Source organism: Nothoprocta perdicaria, unplaced genomic scaffold, assembly GCF_003342845.1.
Source record: "Nothoprocta perdicaria isolate Ctin4 unplaced genomic scaffold, notPer1 scaffold_478, whole genome shotgun sequence".
Taxonomy (NCBI): domain Eukaryota; kingdom Metazoa; phylum Chordata; class Aves; order Tinamiformes; family Tinamidae; genus Nothoprocta; species Nothoprocta perdicaria.
In genome coordinates, this window is record NW_020455730.1 from 183,742 (window position 1) to 203,578 (window position 19,837).

At 38.2% G+C, this 19,837-nt stretch overlaps 1 protein-coding gene across 1 annotated transcript; it reads right to left on the minus strand.

The window, feature by feature from the left end:
- Positions 1 to 1,583: 1,583 nt before the first annotated feature.
- On the minus strand, positions 1,584 to 11,754 carry LOC112953976 (neuroligin-4, X-linked; the record flags this gene model as incomplete). Its single annotated transcript, XM_026047106.1, has 3 exons — positions 1,584 to 2,477; positions 8,752 to 9,541; positions 11,565 to 11,754. Coding segments are annotated over 3 exons (1,830 nt in total), but the record flags the coding sequence as incomplete, so codon positions are not given.
- Between the last annotated feature and the right edge of the window lie 8,083 nt (positions 11,755 to 19,837).

A 19,837-nucleotide genomic window follows, 5' to 3' on the forward strand; every position in this document is an offset into this window, starting at 1 on the left:
TTAAGGAAGGGCAGAAGGAAATAATCAGCAACAAACTACACCAATCAGGCTTGTGATGCTCTGGAATCTGCAGACAGATTCAGACATAGAACATCCAATGATCTCTCTGCTTCTCTCACCTTGCGTTCGCTGATTATGGGACTGTTGTGTATACAATAGATCAGCAAAACTGGCATTTTCTGACAGGTATGCTCTCAAACAGAAAACCAAAATACTGGACAGAGCCATTCTTTATACACCGATCACTTCTAAACACTTAAAAAAAATAGACAATCAGCCAGACACCATTCCCACACCTTCACATTGCATTTTTTCCCTTGCTTAGCCAAGCTGAGAAGGAGCTTTCTCAGCTCAGATTTTTCTGCAACTGCTGGTGAAGATAGAGCTATTTTTCCTTGGAAAGGCTGACCGAAAAGCAGGCTTTCTTTGCTTGTTTCAGGGCACAAAACTCTTCCTAACGTATCACAGTAATCAAGAACTACAAACTGGACTCTTTGAAATATTATTGAATATTTCTTGGTTCAATTCAACAAGCTTAAAATAGTATTTTTTTTTTTTTTTCCATTTTCTGATTCATTGCTGTGTTGTAAATTCATGAAGGATAACACAAATTAAATTATAGGAAAAAGAAAAGCATTTCAAAAAAGAACAACAATCTCCTATGAAGGCTTTAACATGCACTAGTGTAACCTGTAAGACAAATACRCAGGTCACACAGACAATTGTATCCTCTGCATGACGCCATGGCCTGGTATAAATGAAACATGTTAGAAAACCTCATGTCTTTGTTTACCTCTAGTAATTAAGAAGAAAATCCTCCTCTGGGCCTGGAGGAAACAGAGGTGATATGACTAATGTATATACACATAGGTCACAACTGAATGCACAATCTTTCTAAAAGCTCTTTTCAAACTGAAAACATCAATAAAAGCTTCTTCTTTTTTTGTTTTTAAACTCACAGCTATGTACATTTTTACAAAGTTTCTTTAAATATAGTTCAGGCTGGCAAGTCATCTCTTTGCACAGAACTATACGTATTTTACTGCATAGTCAGTCCTCCTCTTTTTTTTTCTTTTTTGTTTTTAATAATAAAATTCTATTTCCCCCTTCTGGATTACAGCTTCAATTGTTGGGTAAAAGCCCATGGTGATGTCTTTGTTTTAACAAGGGCCATTCATGATATGGCACATAAAGAACCTTTTTTAAATTTCATTTATTAAAAAAAAAAAAAAAAAAAAAAAAACACAGTATGTACAGTCACTGGCTCTGTGTTCCAGGAGATTCTGCTTTGCTTGTGACACTCAAAACATTATTTTAAATGACTTCTTCTGGCCTCAACTTCCAATCAAAGTGGTTGAGATCTTAAAGCAGTATCGCAATAGCAATGTACATGTTTCACATTTCACAGGGTTTGTGGTTGATCTTTAATATTAGAGTGTTTCTATGGGAAGGAGCAGTAAGAAAATAATGACTGTCCTTCTCTTTTATTTTATATTTTGACAAGGTGGTCTACAGGTGGTATTATTCGTTATTATTTTTTATCCTCTTCTTTTTCTTTTTCTTTTTTTTTTTTTCCTTTTAAATTTCTTCCAAGTGGCTTGTGAGAGTAAAAGGGGGAAGGGTCAAGCTATACCCTAGTGGTGGAATGTCCATGGGGCAAATTTGTACTGTTTTGTCCTCCACTGAAGGTGTTGAAAGTATGCAAAGGCTGCATGCCTGTTAATGTATTTGGAATCATGGTTATGGTGTTGGGAGTCATGAGCGGGATGTCATCCGGGGACCTTCTCAATGTCAGCGTGTAGTCAGGCGGGCAGGTGAGTCTCAGAGTGTCATGAGCCTGCAGCGATTCGCACTCGTGATCATGTTCCAGCTGTTTCATCTGCAAGGACATAATCTCTTCGTTCTGTATGTGCGCAATATCGTTGGTTGTGTTCCTCTGAGGGCTYGGGCGCCGGTGAGTCTCATGACGCCGCTTGTCTTTCTTGTAGTACAATGCAGCAAAAGCTAAAATGTTGAGAAACAGCAAGGAGGCCCCCACAGCAATGGTGACGCTCAGCTCTGTGGAGTAATCTCGCTTGTTTTCTATCAGGACTGTTGTATCCTCTGGAGCGGTTTTATGGGTGTCCTTTGAATGCTTGGGATTGTTCGCTGGTGTCATCGCTGGTCGTTTAGTGGCTGGCCACAATTTACCAGGAGAACGTCGGGTAACGTAAGGAAATGATGTCATGTCAGGAGGGGGGACTTTTGTTGTTGTGGAAACATATTGAAATATCTCGTTTAGGTTGTGAAGGTGTGGTACAAGTTCCAACCAGAAAGCAACTTTTGTTGCTCGGTAGTGATCACGAACTCGGGGTTTCAGGCCAATATGAAGATAAAGTTGGTCTTTAGGATTGTATTTGGACCAGGCCACTTCTTCAAAGCGGTTGGGTTTTGTGTGAATGAACTTTGTATCCTGTGGAACAGGCTGGTTTGGATCTCTACAAAAATAAAAATAAGCAATATCACAATCATATTTAAAAATATGGTAACACTTTGTACTATATTTATACTATAATTACACTTTATGCTATAATAATTAGTCCAATCTAGAAACAGAAAAAAAAAAAAAAAAAAAAATTTACATCAGAAGTTAATATATAAACAAATGAACAATTACTTACTGTACAATAAATCACAATGTGATATTTCTTTACATAAAAACAAAACAACAAAAAATATGTTTCAGCTATTACAAGCTCATCCAGATTTTTTGTGACTGCTCTTGAGTCTCATACTCTGAAAAAATCTGTGACAGGTTTTATGATACTTCTTCAGAGGTCTAGATGTTGATTCAGCTCTTCTCAAGGTTTAACATTACCTTTCTTATTTCAGGTATCATTGCTGTGAGTAGCAAACATGGACATCTAATATGGACATCAATCTCTATGGCAATGTCAGGAATCCATGTGACCATGAGAATTTTTGCTAGTTGAGGATTTCATACATACATATTCAGGGATGCTACAAGGAAAGCTAAGGTGCATTTGGAATTGAATCTGGCAAAGGATATAAAGAGTAACAAGAAGAACTTCTTCCAATATATCAACAACAAAAGGAAGGTCAGGGAGAACGTAGGTCCACTAGTGAATGGGGTGGGTACCCTGGTCACGAAAAACACGGACAAAGCAGAGCTGCTGAATGCCGCCTTTGCTTCTGTGCTTGTCAGGGGCAGCCCTCTAGATTCCCAGGCCCTAGGGACACAAGAAGAGAGCTGGGGAGAGGAAGGCTTGCCCTGAGTAGAGGAAGAGTGGGTCAGAGAGCACCTAAGGAAACTCGACACCCACAAATCCATGGGCCCTGATGGGATGCACCCCAGAGTGTTGTGGGAACTGGTGGATGTCATAGTCAATCCGCTCACCATCATCTTCAGAAGGTCCTGGAGAACGGGGGAGGTGCCGGAGGACTGGAAGAAAGCCAATGTCACTCCGGTCTTCAAAAAAAGGCAAGAAGRAGGACCTGGGCAGCTACAGGCTTGTGAGTCTCACCTCCATCACTGGAAAAGTGATGGAATGACTCATCCTGGCTGCCGTCTCCAGACATGCGGAGGAGAAGAAGGTGCTCAGGAGTAGTCAGCATGGATTCATCAAGGGGAAATCATGCTTGACTAACCTGATCGCCTTCTATGAAGGAGTGACTGGCTGGATAGATGAGGGAAGAGCAGTGGATGTTGTCTATCTGGACTTCAGCAAGGCTTTTGACACCATCTCTCACAGCATCCTCCTGGGCAAGCTCCGAAGGGGTGGGATAGATGAGTGGACGGGGAGGTGGATTAGGAATTGGCTCAATGGCAGAGCTCAGAGGTTGGTAGTCAGTGGCGCGGAGTCCAGTTGGAGGCCTGTAGTTAGCGGTTTCCCTCAGTGGTCGGTCCTCGGTCCAGTCCTTTTCAACTTATTCATTAACGACCTGGATGAAGGGCTGGAGTGCTCCCTCGGCAAGTTTGCTGATGATACCAAACTGGGAGGAATAGCTGATAGCCCTGAGGGCTGTGCTGCCATCCAGAGGGAACTGGACAGACTGGACKACTGGGCGGTTAGAAACCTCATGAGGTTCAACAGGGGCACGAGTCCTGCACTTGGTGAGGAATAACCCAGGATACCAGTACAGATTAGGGATTTTGACCTGCTGGAGAGCAGCCCCGCAGAGAGGCCCCTCAGTGTYGTGGTGGATGACAAGATGACCATGAGGCAGCAGTGTGCCCTGCATTGCAGTGGCCCAGTAAGAAGGCGAATGGGATCCTGGGGTACATTAAGAACAGCGTCTCCAGCAGGTCGAGGAAGGTGATCGTCCCCCGATACACAGCCCTGGTAAGGCCACATCTAGAGCACTGTGTGCAGTGCTGGGCTCCCCAGTACAAGAGGGATGTGGAGCTGCTGGAGAGAGTCCAGCGCAGGGCTGCAAGGATGATCGGGGGCCTGGAACATCTGCCCTATGAGCAAAGGCTGAGAGAGCTGGGCCTGTTCAGCCTGGAGAAGAGAAGACTGAGGGGGGACCTGATCAGCGTGTATAAATACCTCAMGGGAGGCAGTGAGGAGGAGGGGGCCGGCCTCTTTTCAGTGGTGGCCAGCAACAGGACTAGAGGAAACGGCCAGAAATTGAGGCACCAAAAGTTCCACAGGAACTTGAGAAAACACTTCTTAACAGTGAGGGTGCCAGAGCCCTGGAACAGGCTGCCCAGAGAGGTTGTGGAGTCTCCTTCTTTGGAGATCTTTAAAACCCGCTTGGACGCAGCCCTGTGTCATGTGCTCTGGGTGACCCTGCGTGAGCAGGGGGTTGGACTAGATGACCTCTGAGGTCCCTTCCAACCTGAAATATTCTATGATTCTACGATATCAAGTCTGTCTCCAAGACACCAAAAGATTCCTTAATCATTTATTTTCTTTCAAAAGTCCTCTTTCTTCCATATTAAAAAAAAAAAAAAAGTGAGAAAGAACTGTACAATTTCTTCATGTTCCCTGTGTACTTTTATATGTTTTAATAATGACAGAGCCATTCTTGCCTGAAATATCAGTGCATGAGCACACTTTTTGCTGCTCGCTTTTATTCACTTATCACCATGACTCACTGCTTGCCATGCTCCCAGTCACCTACCATAACCACGTTGGGAGTCAATCCTTAACTGTGCTGTTTCATTTGACTAACATGGACTAACACATACTGCCTTTGGAGAAATGTCTTCAGATGAAGTGCAAGTATCATAAAGGAGGTCACAAAGAATTGACTTGAAAATACATTTTAATCATATGTGACACTGAATTTTCCACTAGAAAGCTAAACTGCATATAAAGCATATATATATACACACACACATCTATTTAGCTATCTTCTGAACTTCATTTCAGAAGTAGTGGTCCTAAAGTAATTCAGAAGAATTTCTCTGAATTACAAAGAAAACAAATATATGCCCTTTAGGACTATATCATTTCCTTACTAACAGAAGTAAAGCTGGATGAATGGAGGTAACTACTCAAGAGGATAAGTATCAGAAACCAAATAGGTGCCTCTAAAGAGAACATGGCTTCATATTTATTGTGTGGGATTTCAAATCTTTATTTCCATCAGTGTAACTGGAAGAATATTTCAGAAGGGTTGGCATGTAACATCTTGTGTTGCTCACTCCCCTCTGACCTCTGTAACACAGCCCTAAGAGAATATTTGAGCATATAAAATTACCATTACAGATAGGACTGTACTACTGACAGCAAATGGCAGCTTTCAGCACACCTCATATGGTGTCATATATAATTTTGCAAATAGCGGAATCAAAAGCCATGTATTTGTGTCGTTTTTATATCCCAAATGCAGTTTTTCACACCTACTCTATAACAAATTACATTCCTATTACTGATGCATGTTTTCAGAAACATATATTTTTGAAAAGGCTAAGATGATTGCGAATGCAAAAATCATAGTCTTAGCAAGTAAGAAATGGAGTATTGGCAAATTCAGCATTCACAGTATTCATTTCAGACACGATCCATCTGACATTAAACAGTCACTTTATTTGTCACCTCTTATTTGCTTCAGTAACTGACTTCAAAGTAAAACACAATAAAAGCACTGTGCTTTGTACTGTGTCTTGACACCTAGTGATTTTAGGGCATTGACCTACCCTTCAAACCCAGCCTTGGCAGTTGCCCCATTAAACATTGTTTTTAGCAGCTGGCGGTGCATATCAGTTAAAAGCTCAGCACAGACCATCAAGAATAGATGCTCAGATACACTAGCTGAGCAGTATTTATTCAGTAAGTCCCTGAATATGGCCTCTGTGTGAAGGCCATCAAGATTGGAAGAATGTTAGAGAAATTAAAATAAATTAATAAATCTTCTGTCATTTTTCTAATAGATTTTTTTTGTACATGTTGCTATGGGTATGAAAACAAAGCAAGCCAAGTGATATCACAATAAAGAGGGAAATGATAAATAAAATGATAATTTAAGAAAGTTCTGAATTATATCAATCTTTTGGAGACTTAGAGAACCTGAGCACACACATGGATTCCAAATTGCTCCTAGAAGGGTAGACAGGAGATGAGATACTACCCCAGGGAAATCTCCTGTGCCTTTAAGTGCTACAATCTTTTACACTGAATGAACCAGAGACACAAAGTAAATGCAATTTTAAATATGCTTTACTTCCTAGTATCCTCTTGAACTATCCAGAACAATTAATTATTGTTCATATAAACCAAAGGAATAGAGGACGGACGGACGGACGGACGGACGGAAGGAAGGAAGGAAGGAAGGAAGAAAGGAAGGAAGGAAAAAAAAAAAAAAAAGGAGGTAAAGGAGGTAATATGCCTCTCCTTGCTCTTTTCTTTTCCTTGCAACAATATAAATTTTACAGATATAGGTCTTTTATAAATGACACATCTTTCAAACTATTTGTAAAAGGATGATTTTTTAACAGAATATATCCTCCACTTCTGTTTCATATCTATTTGCTGTGCCAACAGGCAATGAGAAAACATCAGAAATGATTAATAGTCCTCCCAAACTATTTGCGGTTTCTCCAGGTATAGGGTGATCATGGGTTCATAGCCAGAGAACTTGATGATGGTATGTACAGCTTGCTGAAATTAGTTTTCAATTAGCAATACCTTGTAGCTGTTTATAAATATAAATAAAAATAGCAGTGAGGCTGTGAGAAGTTCCTGTCAGCCTTGTAAACCACCTAAATGTGACTCTACAGGGAACAAAAGATAATATAAAAATATATAAAAGTGTATGTATGTGTGTGTGTGTGTGTGTGTGTGTGTGTGTGTGTGTGTTTGTGTGTGTAAAAAATATATAGAAAGACATTGTAAATAGTATTGACACAGTGAAGATCTCACAACTCTATAATCATTAAATTGGGTATTTGCTAAAATCGGTAGTTCTATTTTCCATTCACAATAACAATGGCAGAATGCTGGTAACATCTTTCACAGTTTGCAATACAGCCAGCATACCACATCCTTTGTCCATAAAGCAAGCTTTCACCCTGAAGCTTGTTCATCCCAGTACTGATAAACTGCTTGTTGTGCAACACATCTAAGCATCCTGCTCTTCCTTTTCTGTGTTGCTTTACAGTGAGATTTCTTCGTGCAAAAGTACCTGTTCATCTAGCATGCAGTGAAACAAAAGGTTTCTTTTTGTCTTGTAAAGTGATCTGAGGCATTTGATTTTTTTTTCACTCAATTCATGCCCCAGCTTTTTGTTAAGACTGCAAAATCTCCCTTGCTAGAATGTCATTTGGATTCATTAAAAGCTGCTAGAGCTGCTGAATCCCGTGAGTGTTAGAACACTAGGCATGCTGAATTTTTCTTATATTGCTACATACCATTCACTGCACTGCAGTAAAGCTGCAGTTTCCAGAGCCCAATCCTGCCATTAAACATTCATTGGAAAGATTTACAGCCCCTTTATGCTACAAGTATCTTTATTTTAATTCAGTACTGAAGACTCAAGGTTAACAATAAAGCCCTTGCTGTTCAAGCAAAGCACTGCAATACTCTTTAGAAGAATGCTACAGAAAGGGGGTTTAGAGTACATAAGTTATTAATACGACTTGCATATTAAGCTGCTTTGAGGATTCTTTCCTTGATGTTTACAACTCCATTGCAGCAAAACATTCATGTCCTTAACGTTTTGATAATTTAAATTTTAATTTTTTAACTGTCTGGAAACATATTTTATATATGACTCTTTTCTTGATTCTAGCAAATTAATTCTTACTGCCTTTATAACTTTCAAAGGAAATATTCTTTCCAGTGTCTCTCTTTCTGATTCACATCTTTCCTGAGTTCTCAGTCCCATGAAAGTCCCTTAAAACTTCCTTATTTTTCTAACAAAATAAGTGCTATCTGCTTCATGGCTCCTTTTCAAGTAATAGACATATTCTCTGATTTTCAGCATGTTAGTGCTGAAACACTTAGTTAGTTAGTTAGTTAGTTAGCCTTTTGTCTCAGAAACATGCATTTTCAATAATAATTGCCCTATTTTTTTAATCAAAGCTACAGAGCATTGTTCTTATTGCTGATCTAGTGAAAGAAAATAGTTTGAAGGAACACACCAGTTAAAAAACTATTAAATATGAATAAGACCCAGTTACATATTGCCTCGAATAGTGCTGTAACACTGTAGAGAGATCAGTGTTTGAATGCACTGCTGTACAACACTGAATATTTCAGAAGCTTGTTATCAAGGAAAAGGAATGCTGGAGGTCACACATACCCAGTTTTGGCGAAGTTTGTCCAGTACGTCATTACTACTGCACTGAGCATGACATCATTCTTGGAAAAGTTGCAGTTGAACAGCTCTGTGGGACCAATCATGGGAATCCCAAATACATAAGGGACTTCATCACCATGAGCTGAATCAGCCCAGCTTGGTTTCATTTCACTTTGGCAGTGATGATAAAATGCATAGAAATATGTTGGAGATCCATATTGGGCATGAAGGTCAGCGGTGGCCACAGCAGGAGCAACCCACTGGTGGTCAGTAAAAAGAGCTACCAAGGTCTTCCGTCTTGTTTCAGGGTTTTCTTTGTCTGCCCAGTCAGTATACATGAACTTAATAGTCTCTCGCAGAGTATCTTTCCCTTCTGGATAACCATATAGATTGTCCACAAAATTGGAGACAGAAAAGTCAAAGTCATTGGGTGAAACACCATCTTCATTGTCTACAATACCATCAACAAATTTTAAACCTTCGCCTTGATTGACACCCAGCATTATGTCATAGTTTAGGAATTCCCCTTGCTCCATGAGAATCTGAGGGTCATCTGGAATCACGTCTCCATCAATCACGGGCCCAAAGGCAATGTGGTATGTGGCTGGAGTGATAGTCTGTTGAATGAGTTCTTTGTAGTTCTTATTCCGAAGGCATTCAACCAAATCAGTAGTATCTAGCATGTCGCAGCCCACTTTATCTGCCAATATCCGAGTGTACTTGGCAGGCTGATAGTTCACTGCCCAGCTGGACAGGGCTGTTCCACTCTGTATGATTGCTTTTTGGAACAAACCTGCAGGTGCAAATTTTTTAAATACAAATTAAATTATATTTAAAAAATAAATAAAAGCAGCTTTCTCTAGGCAAAGAATGCTTTGATTGTATGATACCTAGAGTATACAAATTTCAATAATTCAACTGAATTTCCATATATTCCATTCACTTCTCCCCTTCTATAGCATCTCCAAGAGCCTACTAATTAAAATGTCTTTTGTTCTTAGTGCTCATGCACAGAAAGCATGAAGGTTTCAAGCTGCTGTTTGAACAATAAAACTCATGCTTTTAATGTAGCTTTCTTAATGGAAGTCTCCTAGTTTTATAACATCGATAGTGCTGTAAAACTTTCTTCTTTAAAGGAGTGGCAGCTACAAGCAATCATATTTTCTTCTCCATGTAAATGATTCTCATAAATGCACTCAGTAGTTTAAAGGTCAAATGAAAATTACACTCTCATTTCCTTCATGGAAGCTGTGCATCATATAATTTGAAAAATCTCCTCATCTCCTGTATTAAAATCAATTTAATAGGCTTAGGTATTCTGCTCTGTCATCATTTTTTCATTACCATCCATATGGCTGTGGATATGTATATATATTTTTATTTTTATTTGGTTAGCAGTGTCTATATGTGTACTTTATATAAATAAAATATAATTATTTTATACATATTAAACTTAATATTTATATTGCTATTTATTTTTAATATTTAATTAAAATATGTTTTTTTTTAAGAGAATAGGACTAAATTCAATGGTCCTTTCTGGTTGTTTTCTATAGACCAAAGATACAAACTGAAGAGCTCTTTTATGTCACCAGAGTACTGAAAAATATCTACCGGTGAATCTGTCCCACCTCTTTTTACTCGGTAGGATCGCTAAAGTGGCCCATTTTATACTTAAGTTAAAATACATGAGTCTCTTTTGCACATAGTTTCCAATGATGAACTCTTGAAATGCCTAAGACAGCAGAAACATAAAAAAGTGAAGCATTTATAGGGAAAAATGGCTTTGGTTGAAATACCTTTGTGATGATTACTTACTGCACACACTACAAAATTTCAGTCCTGCAGTTAGTTTTTTCACTGCTCCATCTATGCTCTTGGCATGACTTACTTAACAGTTATTTAATGCATCCTATTTGTATCAGTACATTGAAGTCTCAAGGATAATTCTACATGCTTCCAAGTAAGGTGTTCTTAGTAGTAGCTCTGCTACAAATGCCTGCAGCAGCCTAGCCTTCTGACATAGATTTCCAGATGTTTAATATAATAGAAGGAGCAGAGATTTATAAACATAGCAGTTATTTGGTCTTGTCTTTTTTTTACTAGTTCTTTACAGAGCTCACCATACCAATAAGAATCTGTATGATTCGTAGAATTCTTAATCATAGTATCATAGAATCCTTAACATTGGAAGGGACCTTTAGAGATCATCCAGTCCAAATGCCCTGCACATACAGGGAAAATTTCAGTGCTGCTGCTGTATGCGTGTACATGTGCATACATACATATATATGTATGTATCTATCCTTTTTCTTTGAGAGAGAGAGAGAGAGAGAGTAGTCCCGCAGCTCAGACACTTATAAAAATATTAAGACCTTTTTGTAGGTTCACACACTACTTATGAGATTTGAAATTATTTTTGAATCTGATTAAGTTATAAAAGTCGTTGCTTTTTTCCATTGTAATTAGGGCAAATTCTTTAATAGAACAGTCAGTGGAGAATGGTAATAAATCTTGCATATTGCTCACAGAAATTTTTGCATAAGATTTATAATATTATATTATGTATTATGTATTATATATATTATATAATAACATTCTTTATTTCTTCATGTCAAAAATATTTTTGTTAACTAATCTGAATGCATATCTAGAATATGTTTCACAAAAATTATAGACTTCACATAATTCCAAGGGTCTGCCATTATATGGCCATTTGCTTTACACTACAATGTCAAAAAAAAAAAAAAAAAAAGCACACTGGATTTAAAAAGAATCATAACCAAACTACTTTGTTCTGCTCCTAAGATCGTTACCTTCTGAATAGTGAGAAAGTGTCAGGAGACTAACACAGGAAGCTCCTGCCCCAGATCCAAAAATAGTAACTCTTTTTGGGTCGCCTCCAAAGGATCCAATATTTTCTTCAATCCAGCGCAAAGCCTGGATTTGGTCAAGCAATCCATAATTGCCTTTTGCAGCTTGATCCCCAGTACTCAGAAAACCTATAATGGAAAAAAAAAAAAAAAAGAAAAAAGAAAAAAGAAAAAAGAAAAGATAATTTTAGCTCACCAGCTACAGAGTTACTTACAGTATATCCACATATTCACAACACATATTCCCATGTTTTCATCTTCTGGGCTTTTTTTTTACTTCATTTTTTAAAGGTCATAGTCCTAGTTAAATGTCTCCAACGCAAGCATTGGAACTCATTTTGTATGCTGTTTGGTTCTGACTTGTTTCTCTTACTGCAGAGATTTTGTGTGTGTGTGTGTGTGTGTGTGTGTGTGTGTGTGTGTGTGTGTGTGTGTGTGTGTGTGTCTTAGAAACAACTCTTTATCAAAGAAACAACAGAAATTGAAGATTTTAAATATTTGATAACTGTACATGACAAAGCACTGGAACAGGCTGCCCAGAGAGGTTGTGGAGTCTCCTTCTCTGGAGATCTTTAAAACCCGCTTGGATGCAGCCCTGTGCCACGTGCTCTAGGTGACCCTGCATGAGCAGGGGGGTTGGACTCGATGACCTCTGAGGTCTCTTCCAACCTTCGGCATTCTATGATTCTATACATGAGTAATGTAGTTTTCTTTTGTGCAAAGACAGCTTTCAGGTAGAAGAGGTATAGGAGTTCTTTCAGTAAAGGACAGTGCTTCCTAAAATAGTCAATTAAATGTCTCTTTCCATGGACCAAAATTATTCTAAATTATGCATAAAATACAGTCTACAAGTATATAAGCTATTTACATGAGATACAGATAGTCATTCAGAAACAGAAAACATGAAGAAAAAATAAAAGGAATAGGAAAAGTCAAAGAAAAAAAATAGTCAAAGAAAAATTCCATTTTTGGAAAGGATATTTATTACGAAAGTAATAGGTAAATCCACAACATTTCAACCTTTGGTAGGAGATTTTATCTGCACAAATCAGACTTTATTTCTTTCCTTGGAAATTTCAGGAAAAGCCGTGCTGCTATTTCTTTTTCCCCACACTGTGCTTATCAGATTTTAGAAAAAAAAAAGCATGACACACTTGGAACTTGTCTTGAAACTCAGAACAAAATGACCAAGAGACTAGGACTGAGATTAATTTTGCTTTTCTGCAACCTGCTAACTCATAACATTACCCTTATCCACTCCACCTATCACTCACAGTCTGGACCTTGTGCTATGTGCAAATTACCACACAGAGTCATGTACTTGCACTCCTCTTTTTCACTCCCTTCTCACGTCATGCAAGTGGAAAAAAGAGGTCTATTAGAAATATCTTTTAGCAGATGGACACTACTGATTTAGGCACCACTGACAACTACTTATCAAGAGGAAGCAAGGAATCACTTATGGGCGCTTCCAAGTCAGTGATAACTTCAGATCCATTTACCAGAAGAGGGCCTCAGGACTCAGGAGATCTGCAGCCCTGAAAACGATGCAAGGACATGAAATGAAAAGGAGATTCATGGTCTGTAATCCTGTAAGGCACCTCAGTATGCCATGAAAACATCTCTGTGCTCCCAGGAAGGGTTGAAACACCTCTGCGCTCATAGGAAGGGTTGTGAAGGAAGTCAGAGTTCCCTAGGGAAAAAGGACTTGCAGTACATTTGAGCTCCTTAGGCAGCAAGGAATAGATTTTCTTTTGTGCTGGCTATGTTTATTTGTCTAGTGATGGGTAGAATGAAGATTCACAAGGTTAAAGTCAGTAAATTAATAGAAATAGAGGAAACTGAAGGGGAGGAGCAAAAACAAGAGGAGGGAAGTAGAAGAAATCAGAGCTGCCAGACTTCATCACACCTGGATTTCTACATTGCTTTCTATGGCAAAATTCCTCCCATGAGATATAAATACAGCCTCAAATCATATAACATAAAGACCATACTCCAAACTTCAAGACCATACTCCAAACTTCAAAAACTATATACTCTACATTTTGGTGCCACAAATTTCTACATGTGAATTTGTCCATGGTTAAATGAAATGTATTATCTTGCACCAGGAAAAATAAATCCTTTTTATATTTAATTAGATATTATTAATAGGTATTCAATGTCTCCAAGTGTCTCATGAGCCCCTGCATTTATCACAAAACAGTTGCTTTAATCTGCAGTAATATGAATCATACCTTTATTACCTAGTATTTGATGTAGCTTTCTCATGGAAAAAAAAAAAAAAATTAATAATACCAACCACAAGAGTTAGAAGACTAGTAAAATCTTACTTTGTTTCCATTCAAATGTTCAATAACAAAACAAACCAACCAAACAAACAAACTAGTAATCTATAATTGTCCCCCCTCTTCTTTTTCACAGATTTTCTCTTTTACACATACCTTTATTATCTTCTTAAGATTGCCAAAGAAAGAATAAACCACTTGCTGGTTTTGTTGCTGCAATTCACTGCAATATTCTATAATATTCTATAATTAAGCCTTTATTCAATCAGGACTATGACCTCCCTAGGAAAAAGTGATTGTTGTAACCTTTAAAGCAGAGTAGTAATTAATATTCAGAGCCTAAACACATTTTAGCTCCTCTAGCAATATCAAGCTAAAGCTGGTTGATCTCTGTGATTTTGAATTCCTTCCAAATGTACTAAAAGGTGACTGAGTGAAACTGCAATCAATGAATATCTGAAGTTTTTTTCTTTTTATTTCCACAGTTCTCTGCTGTTTCTCATTAATTGCACAAGCAATCTGTCTAATTTAAAAGCTAGTCATCAAAGTGAAGTGTCAGCCCCACATGATACAAAATGAATTCATAAATCTATTTTTCTTGATGAGGATATATAAATGTTCATGTTCTGAATACCAAATCAAAATATTTCTTCAAAGACATTTTAAGAAATTCAGTCAAGGAGTGACTATTTGTCCAGAAATACACAACAACAGCAGAAGGCTTTCTTTGTATGGCCACCATGAAGATTTAGCAGCAGTATGTTCATGTGTAACTCTAAAATCCTAAGAGCCAAAACAAATGCAGCTTTTTTTTTGAAATGGGGATTTATCCTTTGTGGTTGTTAGGTATGTGTTTCTAAACGTGCTGTAAAAAATATTTGCAGTTTTATTATATGGCATGATTTGAAGGCAAGTCTGTGATCTGAAAATCCCTTAGCCAGGATTTTACCAGAATCTGGAAGTACTTCTCACTATTCTTACAAAAAAAAAAGAAGTAGTTATAATAGTTGAATACACAAAGGGTTTTCTTCTACATAATGACACAGAAATGTATCAACTCTGATATTCACTTCTTGACTTTATGAAACTTCCTCCCTCCAATTTTAAGTTCTAGGGTTGTCCACATGACCCCCTTTGCAAAACAAAAAGAGCAGACAAATAGGGGCTTGCGTACATGTGTACATGGAAGACTCACAACTGGCTGCAAAGGCATCTACTCCAGACTGCAAATGCTGAAGGAGAAAATGCTCATCAGTTGGAGTGAAGAGGAGCCAGGAAATTAGAGACTGAAGAGAAGCTGTCTGCAAGCAAAGAAAAATCCACTCGAAAGGACATGTAAAATGCATGACACTTTGTAGCAGTGATGAAAATAGGAACAGGGCAGCACCCAAACTGGGCTGAACATTGGGAGAAGTTGCCCTATTGTCATGATCACCATCCCAATCGGGCAAAACATTGCCCTGTGGGGCACCTGCACCAAGCAGTGGGTGACCAGATGAAGCAGTGTGTGGACATCCATGCCAGGATTCCATGGGGACCTCAAGTACTGGTAGAGGCACCTGCATCTCCCATGGGTACCATGGGGGAACCTGTGTTCCCTGGGATGCTGGTGAATGACAGAACTGAGGAGCAGCCAGACGCACATCTGCATGCATGGGTATGTGCATAGGTGTATGGCGTGTGACTAAACATTTAGGGGATTAGTTATACAAGACTGTTCAGAAATTTGTAGCTGTTTACTATCTGTTTGTAAGTGCCTCATATGGTGGTTTATCTGTTGTATCACTGTTACATACAGATTACTGATCGCCAGTTAATTATCTGTCGCTAAGAAATCAATAAACTGCTTTTATCTTGATTTGTTTTAAACAAAGTGAATCTAATAAATTTTCTTACTATTTTAGTTTATTAAATATATCATTTTATGATAATAAAAGGGACCCAAAAGAGTTCTTGATTTGTTTTGCTTTGTGACTTGAAATTAGCATTGCCACTAATGCTTCTTCAAAATGAGTTTTCTGAAGTAAAAAAAGAAAACAAAACAAAAACAAACAAACAAACAAACAAACAAACAAACAAACAAACAAACAAAAATCTCTTTGGTTCTCATAATGGAAGCATTCTAGATGAAATCCTTAGCTTCAACCAACTAAATTAGCTACAGTGAAAAGGGAAGAAAACTGTCAGTGGAAATTACTGGGAATTTTCCTTTTTCACGGCCTTTAAAAATGAATACACTCACAAGTCAAACGCTGTCATTTATACTGTTTCAATAATGCAGTGAAAATACAGAGTTATACAAACAGCTCCTCCAACACAGGTGGAAATCTCTTGCTCAGCACTATGGCTGATTTTCCTTTATGTCATTGGAATCTTACTAAGACACTAAAAAAACAAACAAGCAGTGATCTTTCCCCGGTGCACTGACAACTAAAAAGTAATGGGGAAAACAGGAATGGACATACAGTCAGACCCAACCAGTGCCAATCCCAAACCCCACAGGCCATTGAGGCCATTTTACTGCTCTCCATCTCTCACCTTGTCTTATATTTGGGGGCTATGTCTGCGTTAGTAGGCACTGCAAAACCATAAAATTGGGTTTGCAGAAGAAAAAAGTTGCTATGAGAACTTTATGTACACTCTCTGTGTATTCCCGGGTTCTTTATTTGCTCATTTTTCCCCCCACTTTCGACTAGCTGTGGTCTGGTCCCAAGGACCGACCGCTGGCAGGAGGGTGAGTGTATGGCCCTTGAGAGGTTTATCTGGAAGGCATCCAGCTTGCATCCTGTTGCATCACTCTGTGATATAAGGCAATGTATGAGAACGGAGGATGGTTTGGAGTTTTCCTATGGAAGTGCACTCCTAATTTGAACAGAAACACCAGTGTGGACACACACAGGGTCAAAAAGATAACCTGCTAGGCACAGAATCTCAACATCCAAGGAATAGATCTGGTACAGCCACATTTCAGCTGTTGATCAGCCCAGATTTGTGATTAGTTCAAGACTGCTTAACAACTATAAAACTTTTCACTTTAAAAGAAAATGTTCTAGCCTGATACATGGCAGATAGTATTCCTAACAAAAAGTTACGCAATGATTTATGGAAACTGAATATATAACTTGGAAGAGTAAGCATGAGTATGTCAAGAAGCAATGATGACATCTTTGTGTCATGTAGAGCTCCCAACCAGAGGAGATATGAAAGGGTGATTGGAGCTTCTATAGAGAGTCCAGTGGACGGCAACAAAGATGATTAAGGGAGTGGAGCATCTATTGTATGAGGAAAGACTGAGTGAGTTGGGCCTGTTTTCTCTGGAGAAGAGAAGGTTGACAGGGGATCTGATTAATATGTGTAAGTACCTGAAGGGTCAATGTAGGGAGGAAGGGGCCAAACTCTTCTCAGTGGTGGCCAGTGATAGCACGAGGGGCAATGGGTCTAAGTTGAGACACAGGAAGTCCAATCTCCATGTGAGGAACAACTTCTTCACTGTGAGGGTGACAAAGCCCTGAAAAGGCTGTCCGAGGAGGTTGTGGAGTCTTGTGAAGTTCTCTGGAGGTCTTCCAAACCTGTCTGGATGCCACCCTGTGCCACATGTTCTACATGTCCCTGCTTGAGCAGGGAGGGGTTGGACTAGATGAACTTTAGAGGTCCCTTCCAACTTTAATGATTCTGTGATCCTGTGATTCTGTGATCCCAGTGAACTTTAGCCTTCAAAATTTACTTCTCTAGTCTAATATTATTTGTACTGACTTGACTACTAATGCAGAGAAACAAAATATTTTCTTAAGAGTTGCTTTAGCTTTCTACACTTTGGAGTAAACAGACAAACTTGCTAAAATAAAAAAAGCCCAGCTCATACCTGTTACTTATCTTTAGGGCAAGGTAAGGTCAAGTCAGCTCCTGCACAGAAAATATTGTCACCTCTGATAGTGATAGCTCCTGTTGTTCATGACAGAGAGACAAGAAATAAGGAAGATGCTGTTCTGCCTGTGACTGTATATGTATATATTTTTGGTGAAATAAAGAAAAAATCCACCATGAAGTTAAATATTATGTCCTGAGAACTATAGCTTCCATCTGAGAGATAAATGCCATCACCAAGATAACTACTTTCCCGTAGTAATTTGCATTAGTTTTATTCCTATGTAATGATTTCTCATTCCTTTTAAATCATTCTTATAATAAAGCACTATGACAATTTTCTTTTGCCAGTTCCCACACAGTATTAGCCAATATTATACCACTGCAGGAAAAACCTATTCTTTATCTTTGTATTTTGGCCTCTGGGCCTAATCCATATCAAATCAATTTGATAGCTGGCTGAAAGCCTAAATTTCAACTGTGAATGATTCCTCCATTGCTTTGTGCCCTTTATTTTTCTGTTTTATTCTGTTTGTTTGCTCAAAAAGCAATGCTAGCAGGACACTGGAAACTGTGCTCCACTTCTGTGTGAGATTTTTTGATTGCTTCTTTACTCATCCTTTCTGCATCAGTCAGCAATGACACTTGAATTCCAATATCCACACCAGCTATAAACGAAGAAGAGCAGCTCATACTAACAAAGTTATATGGGAAAAAAAGTTGCCTGCTCTAAGTGAAGAACTGAACAGCAGTGACAACTGTGGATAACTCCTCTACTGCATTACAGTCTCTTATTTATTTCTTTTACTTTCTCTGTTTAACCATTGATGAATATACACTCATTTCATCCTCTCTTACAATGATTCCACAGGATATACATAGTCACTTGGATGCAAATATTCTTTGTAGACCATGCCAGACTAGAAGTTATTAGAAAAATAAGGAGAAGCTAAGGACAAATAAAAATGCAAAAGATTTCTCATGTTATGATTTTTTTTTGCATCTTGGGTTTTTTTTTTTTTTTTTCAGTAACTTTTATCAATAGTGCTTTCTCAAGCATGAATGTTTTTGACCACTTTAGGGAAATTCTTTTGGTGCTCTAAATTTATACTGCAGTGAATAGTATAAAATGTCCCATTGAAAAGAAAAAAAAAAGAAAAGAGGAGTGATTCATTGTATCAAAGCCAATATTTTCTTTCTGTTTCAAAACAGTAAAATTTACACATACAATTCAATGTTAGTAATTATATTAACTTTTTAAGTTTTAAAGACAATCACAGTGTAGAAATATATCAGGATGTTATATATTCTATTGTATTTTTTTCACAATTAAAGGAAAAATAGATCTGCATAAAGAAAGATAAAAGCCTCAATCTCTCAAAGATTTTAAGAGCTACAACAGGAAATTTAAAATGTACCTTAAAACGAGGCATATCTTTCCCTGGAAAGAAGTATTTCTACTTATCCTTCTGCCCTTCATAGACATTCTTAAAAATAAAATATTTAATTTATGAGCTGATGGCAAAGCCTTTCCATAAAGCGTAATGTCAGTCTTAACATGGCACACTGAGTAGCCAAGATGTCATAGTGGAAAATGAATCATGAGGCAACTTGGACAAAATAAGCAAGCCATTGCATTTTGACCCATTTGTCTTCTCCTTTCTGAGCCTCTACTGTATTCTCTCATTTCATATTTTGTCTGTCTTTGTTCCTCTTCACATCTTCTGCCCAGACCTGTCTAGCTGGCTGTAATTTGTTTGTCACACACAATTCTCACAAGGAAGACAGATTTGTACAAGAGCTGACCAGAAACAACAACATAAGCAACATAAATAAGATACAAGAGACTATGCTTCAAATCATTCTCTTGTCATTTTTTGGTTTCATTTGCCAGATTCAAAAGCCAGAGCAAGGCGTTTTTAAAGGAAAGAGCAAATGGCAAGCATATAGCAGGGCTTTCATACTGGCTTTTGTCTGTACACATCTGTACACCTCACATTTACCCCTGTAAAAGTTTACCTGCTGAACTCAAATGCAAAACTGTTCAAATGTAAAATGAAATAC